This window comes from Schizosaccharomyces osmophilus, chromosome 3 (assembly GCF_027921745.1).
Source record: "Schizosaccharomyces osmophilus chromosome 3, complete sequence".
Classification (NCBI taxonomy): Eukaryota; Fungi; Ascomycota; class Schizosaccharomycetes; order Schizosaccharomycetales; family Schizosaccharomycetaceae; genus Schizosaccharomyces; species Schizosaccharomyces osmophilus.
In genome coordinates, this window is record NC_079240.1 from 2,159,240 (window position 1) to 2,177,709 (window position 18,470).

The window sequence follows — 18,470 nt, forward strand, 5'->3', positions numbered from 1 at the left end:
TTGGGTCAGGAAATTTCACGAATCTTTTCTCCTGTAAATAACTAGATGTGTTTTTAGAATCTATGAAAAGTGCTGAACATCACGCGTAAGAATCCAAACGCGTTGACGCTAAAAAGCAACTTCAATTGACTCATATTCTACTTAATATTGTAAATAATTTAAGAACTATCCAATATGGGAAAGAGGAAATCAAGTACCAATGCTCAAGATGGATTACAAAGAAGTTATTCGGAATCCAAAGTTTGGGACTTTTTAGACGCAACCGTGGATCGACATTTTAAAGAACAACGGCCATCAATGGATGCTAAAGTTACTAAACAATTGCACAAAAGAAAGAAAGAAAATGGAGGATTTTCTCGCAGAAATGACAATCCAGAAACCAAATATATCTCCGGACCAGATTTACAAAAGGCAGCACAGGTCTCACAGTACCCTAAATCATCAAATGGACCAAATAGATCCCACAGCCTGACTACTGGAATGGATTCTGGCAGTTCTACTATGAGTGTTACTTATCGAGAGCAACGTTCGTATGTCGCCGAAACCAATAATACGGGAGATGAAAATGGTATACTCTCAGTAGAATACCATAGCGAGGCTACGGATGTAGACGAATCTGAGGATGAAAACACTCAAATGAAAAGCATCCATGAGCTTCGGTTCGCAGGTGAAAAACAAAGAAATATGGATGAAATAGAATACCTGATAGATGGGATATCTTCGAAAACCAACTCTGCAAACTCAAGATACAATAGTTTTTTGGAAATATGTGAAAAAATATACGAACGTATGTTCCGAATTTGTTTGAAATCGTCGCAGGATTTCCAGCAGCGCATTTTTTCGGAAGTTTTACCAGAAGACAAGCTACAGATAATTTTACAGACATATATCTTTTCCTCCATGGCAGACGAAAATGACTTTTCCCAGTCTCTCTTGGAAAACTGCTCTGACGGCATTTACGAACTATTCTATTCAGCCATAACTGAACGCGATCAACGACCAATACAATCTTTAATTGGAGCTTACTCCAAAACCATTCAATCATCATTTTGGGAACTATTCAACCATCCATCTCCACTGACAAAAGAATACAGTAATGAGACTTTATTGTCCTATAATTTACTATCATTGGCCGGTATTGCATTGATGAAAGCTTATGATGGTCCTTTAGGCAGTCATGATCTCTTTTTCAAATTAATGAAGCTAGAAGTGGAACATGCCGTACCGTTTCTCTTGAAAAATGGAGCCCAGCAAACGTTTCTTCTATTTTCTCTCACGAGTACTCTTGATAAAGTGGAGACTTGTACCTGGGACGATGATGTTTTAAATAAAATTTATGATCTGTTGTCCTTTCTTCTAAAATCTATACTCAAGGACAATGAGAAATTGAAAAGTATGGAATCAGGTGATTCAATTTGTTTTCTAATGATTGCTTCCTGCGAAAAACTGCTTCGGACCTTGATCCGTTCTGTCAATTCAGACAGTCCTTCAGTTTCCACATTTTGTAATTCTGGGCTTCCAAAACAACTCTTTGAGGTATTGAATAACCAAGCATTCGTTAAGAACAAGTCCAATGTGGAACTTCTTATGATGAGTTTAGGCCTTCTGCTAGAAATCAGTGAAGAATCTGAAGCGTTTGTCAGGAGTCTTCCAAATATCCAAGGTAATACACATTAATGAGTACTTCATTTATTAACTTTCAAATTAGTGAGTACATCTCAAACTATGTTAGACGTCTTGCTTCAGTTTTATAAAGATCAGGTAAGCTAACAGTTGGCGAATGCTAAATGACCATGAATTCTAATTTTATTTCTTACAGAAATCAAAAGTTGAATTAAGTGGTTATGCTGCTATGCTTTTAATTCATTGTATCGTTGCTGATTCACGGGCATTCGAACAAATCTTACCCATGGCACCTCAGCTAAAAACGACTCTTATTGAATTTAAGAGGTTCCATATAAGTTTGAAAGAAGAATTAATGTTATTTGGTACACAAGGTCTTGCTATAGTTTCTATAGTTGATGATACGTTAGACTCCCTCGAGAAGACCTTAACGTAACAGACGTCTAGGATCTCAGACCTAACTTTTACGTGTTTCGCCTTGAGTTTATTCAATTTTGCGCACAACACATATATTTCAGTTTTATTTCTCGAATTTTTTATATAATTTCCGATTATCTTTCTGAATTACTATGGCTCCTGTGAAATCAAGAAGAATCGCTGTTCTGGGAAGTCGTTCAGTTGGAAAATCAAGGTAAGTTATTGTGATCGATATCTACGTATTTAATTAATGTTAACAAAAAAAAAAAAGCCTTACTGTTCAGTACGTCGAGAACCATTTTGTTGAATCGTACTATCCCACTATTGAAAATACGTTCAGCAAAAATATCAAGTACAAGGGCCAAGAATTTGCTACCGAAATAATTGACACCGCTGGACAAGATGAATATAGCATCTTGAACTCAAAGCACTCGATTGGAATTCACGGTTATGTCCTTGTCTATAGCATAACTAGCAAGTCTTCCTTTGAAATGGTCAAAATTGTCCGCGACAAAATTCTCAATCACACGGTATGTTTTCACCATGTTAATTTAATAATTTCAAATAGCTAATTACATTATGAACTAGGGCACAGAATGGGTTCCTATTGTGGTTGTCGGTAACAAAAGCGATTTGCACATGCAGCGTACTGTTTCCGCTGAAGAAGGCAAGCAATTAGCCAGCGAATGGAAATGTGCTTGGACGGAAGCCTCTGCTCGTCATAATGAAAATGTTGCTCGTGCTTTTGAGCTGATAATTAGCGAAATTGAAAAGCAAGCCAACCCCTCTCCACCTGGCGATGGAAAGGGCTGTGTTATTGCTTAAAGTTGAACGCAGTTTCTCTTTGATAACGATTCTATACTTAATACCACTAGCATGTTAGTTAACTTTGATGGTACCTATTACTGTCTTAAATTTCATTTTTACATATTTTTCCCCTTCCTATCCGTCATATCCATTCTAGAATAGATATTAGAAAAGGAATAGTAAAAGTCGTTCATTTCATTCCTTTTCTCTAGACATGACGGTACCCTAAGAATCCTTTCGCAGTCTAAAACTCAAAATATCATTTTTTCCAGCAATAATAGGATCCGATTCTCCCACATTTCCATTGATCCCAATTATAGACATGGCCTCGCCTCCCAAAACTATTTGGGCTACTTGCCCAGCTGTAGTTCCTTGCCTTACCAAAACACAATCCTTAAAGATACCATCATTAGGATTATTAGCAAAGTTATGAATATTCTTAACAGAATATACTGGGATCAATTCCAGCAATTCAATGGCTCTGGCCAATACGTTACAGACGCCAGTTGATCCATGTCGAAACAGGACCATGTCTTGAATGTCTGTGATTTTTGTGCGAAGACTCTCGCTTAAGGGTTTCAACTCGGAATCAGGAAACTCATCTATCGTATCGACAAACTCTGAGCCCTCTTCGTACTTTACAAACCCTTGTTTTGCAAGTCTTCTTAAAAACACCTCAGAAACGGCAGAGGCCAAAACGAGTCGCTTTGGATCTTCTCGTCTTGCGATTTTCGAAATGTTAGCATCGGCGTCAGGATGATCAATCTTGTTTAAAGCAATTACAGTCGGAAATTTGATGTCAACAAAGCGACTGACAATACGATCTAAAGTTGCTTCGTCCCAACTTTCTAAAGGAACATTTAAATGTAGAGAATCCAATACTCTGGCTGTAGTTGCCGGGTTGCTTCCGTAACCCGAAAACTGATTTTGCAAGGTATGAACCGGATTGGCTTTTGAGGCTATATGACGACGACGAGTATTTGGCCATTTTTCCTTGAGGTTCGTGCCAATCCAAGCAGTCATTTCGTTGTACAACCATTCTATGTCTACAGAAGGATCATACCCGCGACAAGCCTTACCTTCTGAATCAGTTGTTCCTGATACATCCACGACATGTACCAATGCATTTGCATGTCTTAAATCATCCAAAAACTTATTTCCCAATCCTTTTCCGGTGTGTGCTCCAGGAATCAATCCAGCGACATCCAGCAGCTGAATGGGAATTGCACGTTTTCCCTTTTTACAGCCTCCATAAATAGGTCTACATTGGCCTTCTAATCCAAAACGAGAGCAAGCACAGTCTACTTGAGCATATCCAATGGCCCGGTTTGGCTCTATAGTTGTGAAAGGGAAGTTTCCTGTTTTTGCAGTGGCATCAGTCAATGCATTTAACATTGTTGATTTACCACTCGACGGTTTACCGACAAAACCAATTAAGATATCTCTTCCCATTTTTAAAAAAAGAGTCAGAAAAATATATTCTTACTATTTTTTGAGTTTTCTGAGAATTTATGGCCCTTGCTCGATTTTCACCCTTAATGCAGTAGTAAAAAGAATATACTCATAGGCCAACTAAAGCACAATATAGTAATATATAATTTGAGCACTTCGAAGATTTAAATTATTCTTATTGAAAAAGAAACAATATAATACGTAAAAATTAAATATCGCGAATAACCGCTTCATTTCTATTTCTTGAAAAGACCAAAGGAGATCTGATCTTTGTTTTAGCAAGGCTACTAAACCAAAACATGACAAAAGTAAAAACAAATAGTGGGCCATCAAACGCAAATAGAAATTGATAAGATGAGCAGGTTACGCTTTAAGAAATCCGATCGCCTACTATGTATTTAAATAATAGTAGACGCTACCAAATGCCCATGGTAAATTCAGTCTATAACAATGGTGATCTAAAGAAAAAGAGAAATGAGAAAGAATACGGCAAAACACGTGAACAGGACCGAGAAAAGATACAGAATTTCAAGACGTGATTTGAGGCGAACAGTAGTATTCAACCGCCTAGGGCCAGGAAAGCTTCCTGTTTTTTGAAAATCTTCTATGAGTTGATCTTTTTCATACCAGCGTTGGTATAGCCATTTTGTAAAAAGTTTCTCCTCCAAAGGGATGTCTGAAATACGGAATCTACGAACATGGACATGCATGCGACGAAGGCGAACACCTTCAAAGAATAACTGCTGAAGAGAAAATGCCTCTGCAGCATATTTCTTAGGATAATGATCAGAAAAAGCGAATGTAAAATCATATAAGTAATTCATGGAATCTCGTAATTGGGTGATACTGTAAAATAAGCCCCGAACACGTGGAAGCATTAGATTTTTGGGCATGGCAACACCTGCCTTGTCAGCATAAAGCTTGCTACGTTCATACGTGTTTTGAACAAGGTTGGTTCCCTCAGGAAACATTAATAAGCTGGCGGGCTCGGGAACTTTATTAATAAACCTGAATTCGCGCTCCATTGTAGCAGCATCCTTATTCCATTTTCTCGAAAGGAAAACGAATCGGTACAACTGCATACCCCAACCTAGAATAGGGACCCATTTTAAAGAATCTTTCAAGACGATATAGATAAAGCCATGCTGTTTTGCAGTGTACGCTAACCACCAGATGTACATCCAATCTGTATAAAGTTGATGGTTCGCCATTACTATATTGCGTTCCGATGCGATTGTTTCTAAGCAACTATTTCGATCGAGATAGAAAAGGTTTCGCAGCTCAGGGTCATATGTTAAGGTCACAGGAGTAGGGCTAAAAGATTGAACGAGGAATACAAACAGGATACCTGCGAAAGTTTTCGTGAAAGATATATACTTGTTGTATAATTTTTTGCTGATTAAAATGAAGGGTGTTCCAAGCACCTCTGAAATACAAATGCTGACTGTACCAACAGTCAAGCAGAAGATAAACAGGTACTTTCTGAAAAGGGTTTTTAATGTCATGTGGGATGTGAGTCGAATTGCAAATTATCGATCTATGCAGTATCAGTGGAATATAACAAAATTAAACGGTCTGCTCCTTTTTCTGTTATGTTAAGAAAGAACAACGAAGAGCCCTGTCAAAATAAATCTTTCTTATTTAGTAGACTGCAGCAGCCACAAATACCAATAGTTTTTCTTTTTTATATATTGTGAACGTAATAACTTACTGTAGAGCTTGAAGAAACCAAACTTGACAGCCTTTAGCACCAATTCTTTTAAAAAAAAATTGGTGTTAACAAACTTATTTGTAAAGAACGACTCTCGGTGGAGGATATGCCAAAGGAAGTGGGAAAACGCGAAGTTTCGAGTAGAAACCTAAGAAGCCACTGCAAGTGATAAATTAATGCTTCTGGGTAAACTTAGCTATAAGAAAAAGATAAAAGAACTCAAATTTTTTTACTATGGCTCCTAAATCATTCAATTTCACCAGGTTTTGGATAAATTTAGCTGGCTGATGGTTGGGATAAGCAGACGGTAAGGTGATTATACGAGAACGCATAGAAGATTTTAACTTCCCTCCGGATGAGGTTTAGAGCCTTGTTGTTAATTGAAATTATACTTAGCTCAAGTTTTTTATATACCAACTTAAATTAGCGGCGTGTTTTCCACAGGAAATTGTAGAATTCTTTTGTTTACATGACAGACACTACAGATTCCTCTTATGCGCTCTTATATGCCGCGAATCCTTATTATATTATCGTATAGAGTTACATATAAGTAGAGTGAAGAACCACATCTTTACAAAACATCAAGTGGATTCAGTATCATGTTTGGTTTTAATAATAACACGGCAGCAAAAACGTTTCGTATTCGCAAGCCAGAGACTGGCACAAAACATTACCAGCTGCGCCAGTATGCGGAAGCGACTTTGGGATCAGGATCCCTAATGGAAGCAGTGAAGCTGCCAAAAGGAGAAGACGTGAATGAATGGATTGCCATGAACAGTAAGTTAACATAAGCTGTTGGGAAACGTACAGTGATGTTCGATACCATGATGGGGAGTGACTGGGCTAACTATTCAGCGATGGACTTCTATACCCAAATAAATATGCTTTATGGAACAATTACCGAGTTTTGTACAGAGAAAACGTGTCCCCAAATGAACGCAGGACCCAATTTTGAGTACTACTGGCAAGATGAGAAGGTATACGTGAAACCAACGAAAATGAATGCCCCGGATTATATTAATACACTCTTGGAATGGGCACAAGAAAAGCTAGATAATAAGCGATTGTTTCCAACGGAAATCGGTGTTGAATTTCCACGCGAGTTTAAAAAAATCGTCCAGCAAGTCTTTCGACGACTTTTCCGAATCTACGCACATATTTATTGCTCTCATTTTCATGTTATGGTCGCTCTAGAATTGGAAAGCTATTTAAATACTTCATTTAAGCATTTTGTGTTTTTCTGCAAAGAATTCAAGTATGGATTGCTTTTGCTTCCTCATTCACTAACTGATTTTAGCCTTTTGGATGGCAAGGAATATGCCCCAATGGAAGATCTAGTAGAAAGCATGGTTTAGATGCATTCGTTCATAAAGAGCGTTTCTTACTTTTGACGAGCGAACCTCTAAACTTTTTTACTCATCACCTCTTGTTCATCAAGCGTTCCATATGCCTTACCGCTCGTCAATTTTTATTTTCATGAATTTCATGAGCCCGGATCTGATATTATGACACTAAAAACTCAAATTGTCTTCCTCTGGCATCTTTTTCAATCGTTTCATACATACATGCTCTTTGTTGACTAACGCACTTTTTTGCCCCTCGGTATTTTCTTAACCAGCTGGCATTACGAACATATACAATTCAGTATGTCTTATTTCTTCGTGTAAAAAAGCCTTCTTGTTCTGCGTATAAACTATCGCTATATTGTTTCTTTTCAAAGTATTGATAAAGAAACATGGCTGACCGTCGAAAAGCAACGATTCACTTAGGTAAGTATTGCTGGGATGCGACAAGAGCTGTTTAACAAATCCTTTTTCATTGACGAAGATGTGAGTTGTTCTTGTATTCTTTGCAAAACAAAAAAACTCAGCTGGTTTGCTAACGTTCATACGTTTAGGCAATCTTGCTCCAGGTGTAACAGAAAATGTCCTCTACAACGCTTTTATACCATTTGGTGAAATTATAACGGTCGCACTGCATAACAAAGAAAAAGGTACGTAGGAGACAGATGGATATTGAAACAACGCTAATACATTTTAGCGGATCGCTGCTTTGCATTTTTAGAGTTTGAAAGTTCTGAGGATGCAAAAGAGGCTATAGCCAACATGAACTATTCCGTTTTGTATGACCGTGTGATTCGAGTTTCACCAGCAAATTTCGCATTATCTACCGAAGAAACCCCCGTTCCTGACTCAGGTATGATTATACCTTTTTTGGTTTCTAGTATTTTCCTCAACTGACCATTTTACTAGCTATGATTACTTCCTCGGGTACGCCTCCATCCGTTTCAAACTCTTAGATTCATTCTACGCATTCCCTAAATCTGAATATGTCATGTTCCTCCTCCATTTTGTTCAACTCGAACGGGATGAAACCAAGTATATAGTCTTCACACGTCTCTAGGATTCAATTTACGTATTTAATAAATACTTTCTTTACTTAAACAACATAAATGGCTTAATATATCTCCCTTTTATTTACTTATCCTTTTCTGAATCCCGCTTTAGCAAATAAACCCATACCGTTGCTAATCCATATTGCGCAGGTTTTGGTACTTCGTTATTTGTTAGGGTAGGGTTTGATTTGTGACTGCTCGCAAGATGTTATATATACGCTGTCTTGGGCTTCACCGTTCCCCATCTTTGTGCACGGGTATTACGCTTATCAGTGAGGAGCTTTTCCTAGATGGCGTTATTGCTAGTTGAAAACTATAACCCTGACCGCTCCAACTCGTCGTGAGACGTTTTGGGAATATTTGGAAACCAATTCTTTGCTATAATTCATATGTCCAAGATGTGTGATTTTCGCAGTTGTTGGTTCGTGCTTATTGTCTTGATTTTGTAATGTATACTGTGCTTGCGTGTTGTGAGTGGTGAATTAAGTCTTTGTTATTCGTATTATCAATTGAACATTGTAGTAACTCGTAAACTCTTAGCTGCTAACAATATTCGTTTGTTTTCTAAAATTATGGGGATTCATTGACTTGTAGAATTGAAGTAAGAGATAGAAATTTACCGATTTCAGTCCAGGAATAGTTCATTAAATAAATTAGGAATGATTTAGTGGTGTTGTTTTGGGATCCAGTGCTTGAGCAAAGTCAGCAATAATATCATCGATGTGTTCTATGCCAACAGAAACACGAATGAGGTCTTTTGTGACACCAGCGCTTAGCTGTTCAGAGTCAGTTAATTGCAAATGCGTGGTATAGGCTGGTGCAATGACTAACGTCTTGGCATCTCCAACATTGGCAAGTTGACTAGCAAGTTGTAAAGAGTCCACAACTTTGCGACTCTGGTCAGGGCCTCCCTTAACACCAAAGCTAAGGACAGCACCGTAACCGTGCTTCAAATACTTTTTGGCAAGGTTGTGTGAAGGATGTGAAGGTAAGCCAGGGTAGGAAACCCACTGAACGTGTGGATGGTTGTCCAAATAGTTTGCAAGGGCAAAAGCGTTTTGGACGTGGCGCTCCATGCGCAAAGAAAGAGTCTCGAGTCCCTGAATTAAAAGAAAAGCCGCAAATGGGCTAGCATTACCACCAACATCCCGAAGAGCTTGAGTTCGGACAGCATACGCGTAGGCTGCGTTTCCAAAAGATTCAACAAAGCGTAATCCATGGTAACCAGGATGAGGTTCTGTTAGTTCAGGGAACCGTTTCGCATGCTTCCGCCAGTCAAATTTGCCGCTATCGACGATGACGCCTCCCATCGTTGTGCCATGGCCGCCAATCCACTTGGTAGCCGAATGAAGAATAATGTCTGCTCCATGGTCGATAGGACGAATCAGGTATCCACCACCGCCGAAAGTGTTGTCGACTACAAGAGGAACACCGCCAGCATGTGCAATCTTGGCAATACGTTCAAAGTCCGGAATATTGTACATGGGGTTGCCAATGGACTCGACATAAATGGCTTTTGTGTTCTCATCGATTTGCGCCGCCAGTTTCTCGACATCATCGCCCTCAATTATTCTTGTAGTAATGCCAATGCGTGGTAAAGTAACTTTGAACAAGTTGTAGGTCCCTCCGTAAAGGTAAGACGTGGAAACAATATTGTCACCACTTTTGGCCAAGGTTGTCAAAGCCATATAAGCGGCTGAGGTACCGGAACTCGTACACAACGCTGCGACACCATGCTCTAAAGCAGCAATTCGCTTCTCAAACACATCACAGGTAGGATTCATCATTCGGGAGTAAATGTATCCCGGCTCTTGTAATCCAAATAAACGACCACCATGTTCACAGTCACGGAACACATAGGATGATGTTGCATAAATAGGAACGGCACGGGATGTTGTCGTACTATCTGGTTCTTGGCCTGCATGCAATTGAAGAGTTTCGAAATGATCACTGTCGAATGCCATTCTAGTATTCTTCAGCAAAAACAAAAAACAAAACGAAAATAAGAAAGAAAGAATGGAAATTTGTAAAGTCTATGTCTACTTTATGTAAGTATTTTTAAATTTCAATTTACTAAAAAAAAGTGTCAAACCCTTCGACAAAAGTATTTAAAACTTTTTCCAACGGCCATAAAACTTTCCAATTTATAGGAAAAATTTATTGACTCATTTTCTTCATCAATTTCAACATTTTGTCCTTCTTTGGCGTGATATCAGCAACAAATCTATGAACGAGCTACTGTTGTGATCAAAGGACAACATTACAGTCCATACGGGCATTGCTTCCCTGGTCTCCTCTTTAAATTTTTTTCGCTCGATGAATGCTGCTGATTTTACAAAGTGTCTATGTGACCCAAAACCGTCTTGGAAGAGAAATTGACTATCAAATATAACAAAAGGTATTTTCCAACTCTTTCTTGGTGGCTTTCAAGAATTTGTTGTTTACGGTCTGTTCTGTTAGCATTGTGAAAGTACGACTTGAAATGAATCAACTATCACAGCATATGGATCCAGCCGATACTATAAGGTCAATTGAAAGATGGAATTTTTAGTCGCCAACATGGGAAAAAGCGGAATCTGCTTCATTTTTAACTCCATTCTATTAGTACCGTTTTCATCGTTGCCTTTAATGTCTCGTATTGATCATGTTTTCCAAAAAAACATCCGTAAAGGTAGAATGAAGATTCTACTTGTATACACTTGTTTGTTCATTCTTACGACAGATATATTTTCAACATTCTATTCACCACAGTATCCAGTGCTACTAGAACATTACAAGACTAAAGAAGAGACATATTACAAATGGTATGCAAACTAAAGGTGAAGGGGAATTTTAGAAATGTGATTATCCTTTCGGAGATGATTTCAGGAAGGAAGATGGAGAAGGAATAAATTCTATTTCTGGCAATATTCAGTTTAATTATTACAGTTTATGGAAGATGTGTAATAACACCAGTAAGTACTCTCATTGATGTTTGAATATGTAAGTAATAATTAAGAGGTGTTGTTCTATACGTGATCAAAATGACAATGACTAATGCGTAAATAACAATGCTATGAAAGGAAAAGTGAAACGAATTAAAAGATTCACAAAAGAGAGAACGGAAAGCAAATAAACAATGACACATACAATCTGTCCTTGCTTGCTGCGTGCTATCCTTTTGGTACAAATATAAAAGCTTGAAGGCTTGCGTTTAGCACCACTATTCCCATAGATGGCGCGAAATTAAAAAGTAGTAAACCAGGTTCGGAGAGAATAAGAAAAAAAGGACAGAAACCTTAAACTTCACTTCTCTGCTCAGCAAGAGGTTGAAGTTTGATCTCTTCGTTTTCAGGTACTTCCTCTCTCTCATTTATTTGTTCTAAATAGGTTAATGAGATGCTATGAAAGAAAAAACTACAAAACGTACATACCTGAAGTATGAGTCAAAAAGTTTCCTAAATAGCATAAGCCTTTTCCTATGCCTTTTCCTAAGCCGCTTACGCCTGTTTCTATGCCACTTACTAAATCAACGAAGATGAAGCCCATGCTTTTTATGCGTGCTTGGTTTTGCTAGGACAGTTAGAATAATTCGCAGATATATGACATACTCGTCAAAACAAGAAATAAGGCTATGCCAATGACACAAATAAACCGGTAACAAAAAGAATTCATATTGTCAAACCCTATTAACTTTTTTATGTAATAGTATAAGACAAAACCGAGAACAATGAGTGTACCCAAAGAGAATGCTGCGATACACATATTGCACACAAGCTTTATGATTGCTCTTCCAGCTTGAGTGAACCATCCCGGATAGGTTATGAACGTCACAATTTATAAGTCAGTAGTTCAGAATTAAGGCATCGTTGACTTACCAATTGCAATGGATTCAATAGAACTGCCAGCAAGCCCATTAAAAAAACTTTCGTATGCACAGAAACGTTGTAACCAAAAATTACGGCAAGAAAAAAATATTGTTAATAATAGCTAGAGTAGCCGCTATGCCTCTGATAATGTGGTTCCAAAACTTTTGAGTCTCAGAAGGATCCGAGCTAGTATTATTAGCGGATTCTTGAGCGGATCCATCAGCCATTTCCAAATTAATGGATTTATACGAATCTAGTGGATGTATTTGAAGCAATTCTTTTCGTTGTATGCAAGAAGGATAAAGGTGTTAACCATGTTTGTTGACAGAGAACGGGAGCCAACCTTAAGCAAAGTGAAACAATTGACCTTTTCTGTTACATCTTACCTGAGTACGGAGGATGTGTGCCATCTGTAGGGGACTGACTACCTGACTTTTCATCATTGAGCGTTTTAAGGGAGGCTTCCGAACTCGAAACAGGAGTATAACTATTCTTCATCTTTACAAAGGCAAACCAAAAAACAAAAAAAGGATGGAGATTTACAGTCTAGGCAAAAATAACTAGAATCACCAAAGAAAGTCAGTAGAAACTGACTCCAGTTTTTGAGAAACAGCCGAAAGGAATTGAAAGCTCCTTTAAAATAAAAGCATGTTCTAAAACAAACTCCCGTTACAAAAGATGTCTGCTTGAAAAAGTCTTGGTAGTAACTTTCTACATGTCTCATTCATAAAACAGTGACATTATGTCAGTGCCCTGGTTACAATTATTCAATGGTAGTATAGCATTTCTTTAGCCTTATATGTATTCTTCTAAAAGACTGTAAGAATATATTCGAAAACGAACTCGTTTAATTATATTACTAAACACAATATTACTAAACGTAAACAAACCCTGAAAAGGCAACTTCGGAATATAAATGCAGCAAATCTTTAATCAGATATTAATGATAGGTAGCAGCTTAGTTGTACTGGGAAAGTTCTATTAAGTTCGAATCAGGATCTCAAAGATAGATGGACTCAATGAGTCCCTTAGCACCTGTACGCTGAACAAGTCCTACTTCAATAGGCAAGTGACGACGGCGTAATGTTTCAATGACAGTTTGTAATGGAATGCTACAAATAAAGCAAACGTCCGCGCTCCCAGGTGTTGGCAAACTAGCACGAGGCAAAATTGGAGATGCTTCCGCAACGTGAAGATTTATCTTTTGATCTCCAAACGTTAAGGCTGTGCGCCCATCCCCAAAAGATTCCATACCCATTCCTAACCCTTTTCCATAAAAATCTAAAGTTCTTTCGAGGTTTCGAACTGTCAGTACAAAATGATCCACTCGATCAATCATAGTAGTTGAATCGTAAGCTCAAACGATTTTAGCGAATTTGTGATGATGCAGGTTTAGACATGCTTTTTCCAAGTAGGATTTTTCCTAATGGCCGTTTGCGCAACCTGTCCTCGCTTCTTATGACTTTTTTACTGTATCCGAGTAGGACTAATTATAAATGCAAAAACAAAGAATTCATGTAAAGTTTCTTCTTGTTCTTGTGGATATAATACCGGAGGTTTTGTATGCTCAAGTTTACAACGGGATTAGCAAACGTACTTTGTGGAAACGACCTGGAAGGATACTGTATTGATGGGAACCGAATATGAGAAAGTTGTCCAGTATATAATTTTGCTCAAATGAGCAGAAGAACGTTTCTCTCTTTAAAACTCTTTGCTTGTTCTATAATCAGTGTTGACACCTCTGAAACATTTTCGTTTTCACTAAGTATCTCGAGCCGTCTAATCAATAAAAACTTGATGAATAATAGTTTCGTGGTCATATTCTCTCTATCGTTTCATGCTATGGCCGCCATAGAAAGTACCTCTGAGAGGATCCCAGTTCTCTGGGAACGGCCTAAATAGAAAATAGCTATACCTCTGAAATATCACAACTGAAAATTAGAAATGCTTATCTTATAACTCGAATTGCCAGATCTGTTAATTGTCTTTTTCCAAATTTGCCATTGCAATGCAACTAAACATCGAAGAGGTTATCAATGTCCTTTGACTGAGCTTAGAAAATTTTTTATGACCTTTTTTCTTCATCGGCGACTTTGCTTGCACTAATTTTGGCAACGTTAACATGTCCTAGCAAAACCGGGGATCATTCTGACTTGCTGTATTGCTGAACAGAAGACTTGATTATATCTATAATATGGTATAGCGACAAAGCGAAAGAAAGAATATCTTCATATAAAATTAGCAAAAAGGGATGAGGTATCCTATACCTGATCAGAGCGAGACAAATGTCCTTTTTGGTTTAGCTAGTCCTTCTTAGTCCTTAACTAAGTCCCTTAAGGTGCACGATTTCGCAAGCGATGTTTTCTTCTTCTTTGGTACTCACTGCTTACATTGGTGAAAGCAAATCTCCAAGGTAATGCTACACATTTTGGATTTCCTTGGGATTCTTCTCATATCAATTACTTCAGTTTTCAATTCGAGTTGACTGCACTTGGGTGAATGCCAGTGAGGAACTTCCGATATCCAATACTATTCAAAGTTTTGCAAGATCAGGTGGAGGAATAGCCATCGCTTATTTTCATGCCGAAGAATGCGCATCAGTAATTGATAATGGCTATTCAATGAAGAACGTTTTCCCAAGAGCTTATCGGGTGTGCAGTCAATGTATGAAAAATCAAGGCTCTTGTTCTATCTTAAATTACATTTTTCCCGACCAAAGGGATATCTTTATTAATCCATATTCTTCAAATGGTACTTTTTTCGGCAGCTTTACCTTTTAATCTAGCTTTCTCATCGTTGCCGAATCAATTGAGAAATCAAGATACGAAGTGTAAATGCCCTTATTGTGCTAGATGAGGTATTAAGCAAAATATAAAGGCTTAGTAAAAAATGGTATTACTTTGAAGACACTCATTGTTGTTCATGATTATTCGTGAACTAAATACAACCTCGCATTCTTATTGATGATACCCAATTACCGATTGTTGAGAGAGTCGTATAAATGAACATACATAAAAATATGAACGATCCATTCCAACAATATAGCTTCTGATTTTTTCTCTACGCAAGGAATTCTGAGATGATTAAAGCTTGATGTCTGTTGAAAATTAATCAATGACGACCAACAGGAAGGCGAACTATTTTTGGCAGATTAAGTAAAAACGTTCTATTCGAGAAATGTGGCTACAATAATGATCATTCCTTTCAAATTCAAGAAACATATAAACAGTTGCGAAATCGAATCTTGTCACTCAAAAGACGTTACTTTAATTTACGATAAGTTAGACTTAAACGAAAGCTTGATTAATTGCGTCGGCCATTCGCATATATTCGTCAAGAGAGTAAGTAATTTTTGAAGCAAATAACTTCATTTTTCCTTCATTTCTTTGGCGATTGAGCTGATTTTAAGATTGTTTTTTTATCTCTAGAGAAACACTGGAATAGTTCTTGCTTTGTGCTTTATTCCTTTCAATTTCTCCTTTGGTGGAGATTTGTGAACACTCTCACAATCTTTCCATTCAAGGCGGATTCACAGTTTTTTGAACCTCTTCTCCAGGTCACTTTTTTTGAATGGTGCTAATCATCTATGGGAAGGTCGGAAGAGAAACCTACCTTGGATCCAAGCGATCCTACTGGGCACGGTCTTGACCATACTTTCAACGTTAAAATTGGATGGGCTGTTAGTGCAGTATATTAGGCTAATTACTTCTATCTAAATTTTATTCCTTGATGCAAAGGTCAAGCACCCAATTAGGAATACGTTTTTATTTATGCTTCCAAACTTATCAAACGGACAATATAATAATTCCTTTATTTGTAAATATGAAGGTAAAATAAGAATTACAAACCGAACTAATTGCTCCAACTATTTAGGTTAGTTCTATTTGGTTTCTTATCTTTCCTCCTCGTCAATTTCCAGTCTTATTTAAGAGTTCATCGTAAGAGTTATTTACTTCTTGATTTAAATTACAATTGAACGCGATCGTTTTCTTTCTTTTTTTTCTGTTACTAATCCAATAGACCAACAGCGTTACTTCACAGGTAACCATTCGTTGCATTAGTAGGTGATTGCACGTTTATTTTATGTGAAGATATTAAAAAAAAGGTGAAAATTACTACTAAAGTTTATAATGAGTCACTTTAAATATACGCACAAAAAGAGGAAGCCTACAGCACCCCGGATTCCCATGTTGTCTCCAACCATAGTACTAACGAGGCCCTCAGACGCTTAACTGCAGTGATCGGACGGGAACTGGTGTTTTCGCCTAGGTGTGGCCGTAGACAATGATTTACTTTGTAAAAGCAATAAGAGCAGTTCGTCTTGTTGTAGTTGATGTTCTTTAGCGTTGTGTCAACTTGATGTCCTTTAAGATCCAATTCAACTCAGCTCTATTTTTGGTTTTTCACAGCTGAATGGAAGCTGTTTTGTTTAATTAATAAATGACAAAAGGGCTAAAAACAAGCTAATTTCTCTTTTCTATTGATTCACATTGCGCGTAGACGACCAAGTAAAGGTAACGTCGCACAGAATAGAGTTGGAATATGCGAGAACGTTCGTTACTTTTCATCATACAAAAGAGGAAATAGATGATTTTTCTAGAGATATCGCGAATGACGAGTGAAGCTATAGTAAACAAAAGGATTCAAGGAAAAAAAAAAGCAGAAAATGGCATTTTCTTATTCAGATTGAAAAGAAAGAACTAAAACATGACGTGAGAGATAAATGAAATACACGGAAATTCGTGGAATCCCGGTGGTGGCCAAGTGGCCGCATCTAGAAAGTACTAGGGCTCTAAAGAAGTGATCGAATCATCCTTGTGTTCACTTATAAATAGGAGTGCAGTAGAGGAGATTCAACAACATTGACAAAAAAGAAATAGAATATAAGGATTCTTTGATTGCTATTTATAATCAACAAGCGCTATCTACAATGTCTCTTCAACCTTTCTTCGAGTTGCACCCTTTCCAAGACGTCTTTTCTGACTTTCTGAGTTATTCTCCTCGTGTCCAACGCCAAAATCGTGTTGGCGATTTGTCACCTGCCATTGATGTTCACGAAGGCAAAGATACCGTCGAAGTGGATGTAGAACTTCCTGGTGTCAAAAAGCAAGACGTTCAAGTTCATTACGACGAAGGAAAACTTACCATTTCTGGTGAATCTGTGAATGAGCGCAAGAGCGAAGGCGACAAGGGAAACCAAAGATGGTCGGAACGTCGCTTTGGTTCCTTTTCCCGAACAATCACCATTCCAAACAAGGTAGATGCCGATCGTATTGAAGCTCAGTTTAACCACGGTATTCTAAGCGTTGTCTTGCCCAAGATCGAGGAATCCCGTTCCAAGAAGCAAATCGCCATTAACTGAATCTGACTGATCAGAGATTACGAACTGAATTGGAATATTATAACGCATACAACTGAATGATGAGTTTACTACCATACGGTTTTATTAATTTGGTATTGGCATTGTTAATGAAGAATAATTTATGAATGAACAAATGAATAAAATATATATTTAATGATTTGATAAATGAGACTTTTGTGTATGGTGTAACCATAGAAGTGAAAATGAAATTGTAATTCTTTTGAATCGTTATATTACGCTGATTCCTGTACTTATAGTTACTGAGCGATGTTTTCGAGATGAATAGAGATGCTTATATGTAGTTATTTTCGAATTACTCTACTGAATGGCTTCCTCTCTTGGTACAACCTAATGGTGAAAGCTTTATAGCTTAAGAGTAGACAAGACGTTTGCCATAGTACGCATTTCAAAAAAATCCTTTACAAATGAATGAAGCTTTACTTTTTGCAAATATTGTGTCACTAAAATTTAATACCCACTAGCAACTCAGATAAACATGTCATAAGAAGTTAAGCTAAGAGTCTGAATAGAAGCTACTTCAAAAAACCAAATGAGGCAACTACAAAAGAGAGGATATTGCTTTAAGAATTTGACTATGGAAATGAATTCCTTCGATTGAGTATATATTTCCTCATCACGCTCAGGATTGCCTATGTTGATGTGGTAACCCCCGCCAGTAGGCCAGTTGGTAGTATTAGTGGTATAGCAGCCATCTGAGACAGAAACGGTCACAAGGGTTTTGGAAAAGGGAAGATATCTGAAATAGTTGCCAAGATAGATTCCTACAATTTTTTTGTCTGTATCCGCAAAGTTCCAGCTGATCGTGTAATCCTTGCCAGCTTACCACATTTGAAA

The 18,470-nt window shown here is 37.6% G+C and overlaps 8 protein-coding genes and 2 non-coding genes across 10 annotated transcripts; 5 read left to right on the plus strand and 5 right to left on the minus strand.

The window, feature by feature from the left end:
- Positions 1–174: 174 nt before the first annotated feature.
- wpl1 (cohesin loading/unloading factor (WAPL) Wpl1) lies at positions 175–2,059 on the plus strand (the record flags this gene model as incomplete). The annotated part of the gene is made up of 3 exons (XM_056183788.1): positions 175–1,663; positions 1,709–1,761; positions 1,820–2,059. 3 exons carry the CDS (start codon positions 175–177, stop codon positions 2,057–2,059), a joined length of 1,782 nt encoding a protein of 593 aa, XP_056038881.1.
- A 133-nt stretch (positions 2,060–2,192) lies between these two features.
- rhb1 (Rheb GTPase Rhb1) lies at positions 2,193–2,865 on the plus strand (the record flags this gene model as incomplete). The annotated part of the gene is made up of 3 exons (XM_056183789.1): positions 2,193–2,254; positions 2,312–2,570; positions 2,629–2,865. 3 exons carry the CDS (start codon positions 2,193–2,195, stop codon positions 2,863–2,865), a joined length of 558 nt encoding a protein of 185 aa, XP_056039593.1.
- Positions 2,866–3,072: 207 nt separating this feature from the next.
- Positions 3,073–4,299, minus strand: SOMG_05015 (Obg-like protein ATPase, OLA1-like protein; the record flags this gene model as incomplete). The annotated part of the gene is made up of 1 exon (XM_056183790.1): positions 3,073–4,299. The coding sequence occupies one exon, from the start codon at positions 4,297–4,299 to the stop codon at positions 3,073–3,075; it is 1,227 nt and encodes a 408-aa protein (XP_056039576.1).
- Positions 4,300–4,757: 458 nt separating this feature from the next.
- SOMG_05016 (1-acylglycerol-3-phosphate acyltransferase) lies at positions 4,758–5,804 on the minus strand (the record flags this gene model as incomplete). Its single annotated transcript, XM_056183791.1, has 1 exon — positions 4,758–5,804. One exon carries the CDS (start codon positions 5,802–5,804, stop codon positions 4,758–4,760), a length of 1,047 nt encoding a protein of 348 aa, XP_056039199.1.
- An 805-nt stretch (positions 5,805–6,609) lies between these two features.
- mob1 (Sid2-Mob1 kinase complex regulatory subunit Mob1) lies at positions 6,610–7,365 on the plus strand (the record flags this gene model as incomplete). The annotated part of the gene is made up of 3 exons (XM_056183792.1): positions 6,610–6,787; positions 6,866–7,265; positions 7,308–7,365. 3 exons carry the CDS (start codon positions 6,610–6,612, stop codon positions 7,363–7,365), a joined length of 636 nt encoding a protein of 211 aa, XP_056039858.1.
- A 380-nt stretch (positions 7,366–7,745) lies between these two features.
- SOMG_05018 (peptidyl-prolyl cis-trans isomerase E) lies at positions 7,746–8,309 on the plus strand (the record flags this gene model as incomplete). Its single annotated transcript, XM_056183793.1, has 4 exons — positions 7,746–7,779; positions 7,908–8,003; positions 8,051–8,206; positions 8,263–8,309. 4 exons carry the CDS (start codon positions 7,746–7,748, stop codon positions 8,307–8,309), a joined length of 333 nt encoding a protein of 110 aa, XP_056039685.1.
- A 339-nt stretch (positions 8,310–8,648) lies between these two features.
- Positions 8,649–8,784, plus strand: U4. Its single transcript, XR_008803656.1, has one exon. It is a non-coding gene; the product is annotated as a small nuclear RNA U4 (small nuclear RNA).
- Positions 8,785–9,058: 274 nt separating this feature from the next.
- On the minus strand, positions 9,059–10,369 carry met17 (homocysteine synthase Met17; the record flags this gene model as incomplete). Its single annotated transcript, XM_056183794.1, has 1 exon — positions 9,059–10,369. One exon carries the CDS (start codon positions 10,367–10,369, stop codon positions 9,059–9,061), a length of 1,311 nt encoding a protein of 436 aa, XP_056039684.1.
- Positions 10,370–12,342: 1,973 nt separating this feature from the next.
- On the minus strand, positions 12,343–12,751 carry wtf40 (wtf meiotic driver; the record flags this gene model as incomplete). Its single annotated transcript, XM_056183795.1, has 2 exons — positions 12,343–12,506; positions 12,640–12,751. 2 exons carry the CDS (start codon positions 12,749–12,751, stop codon positions 12,343–12,345), a joined length of 276 nt encoding a protein of 91 aa, XP_056039301.1.
- A 3,666-nt stretch (positions 12,752–16,417) lies between these two features.
- Positions 16,418–16,532, minus strand: SOMG_10116. The gene has a single exon (XR_008803649.1). It is a non-coding gene; the product is annotated as a 5S ribosomal RNA (ribosomal RNA).
- Between the last annotated feature and the right edge of the window lie 1,938 nt (positions 16,533–18,470).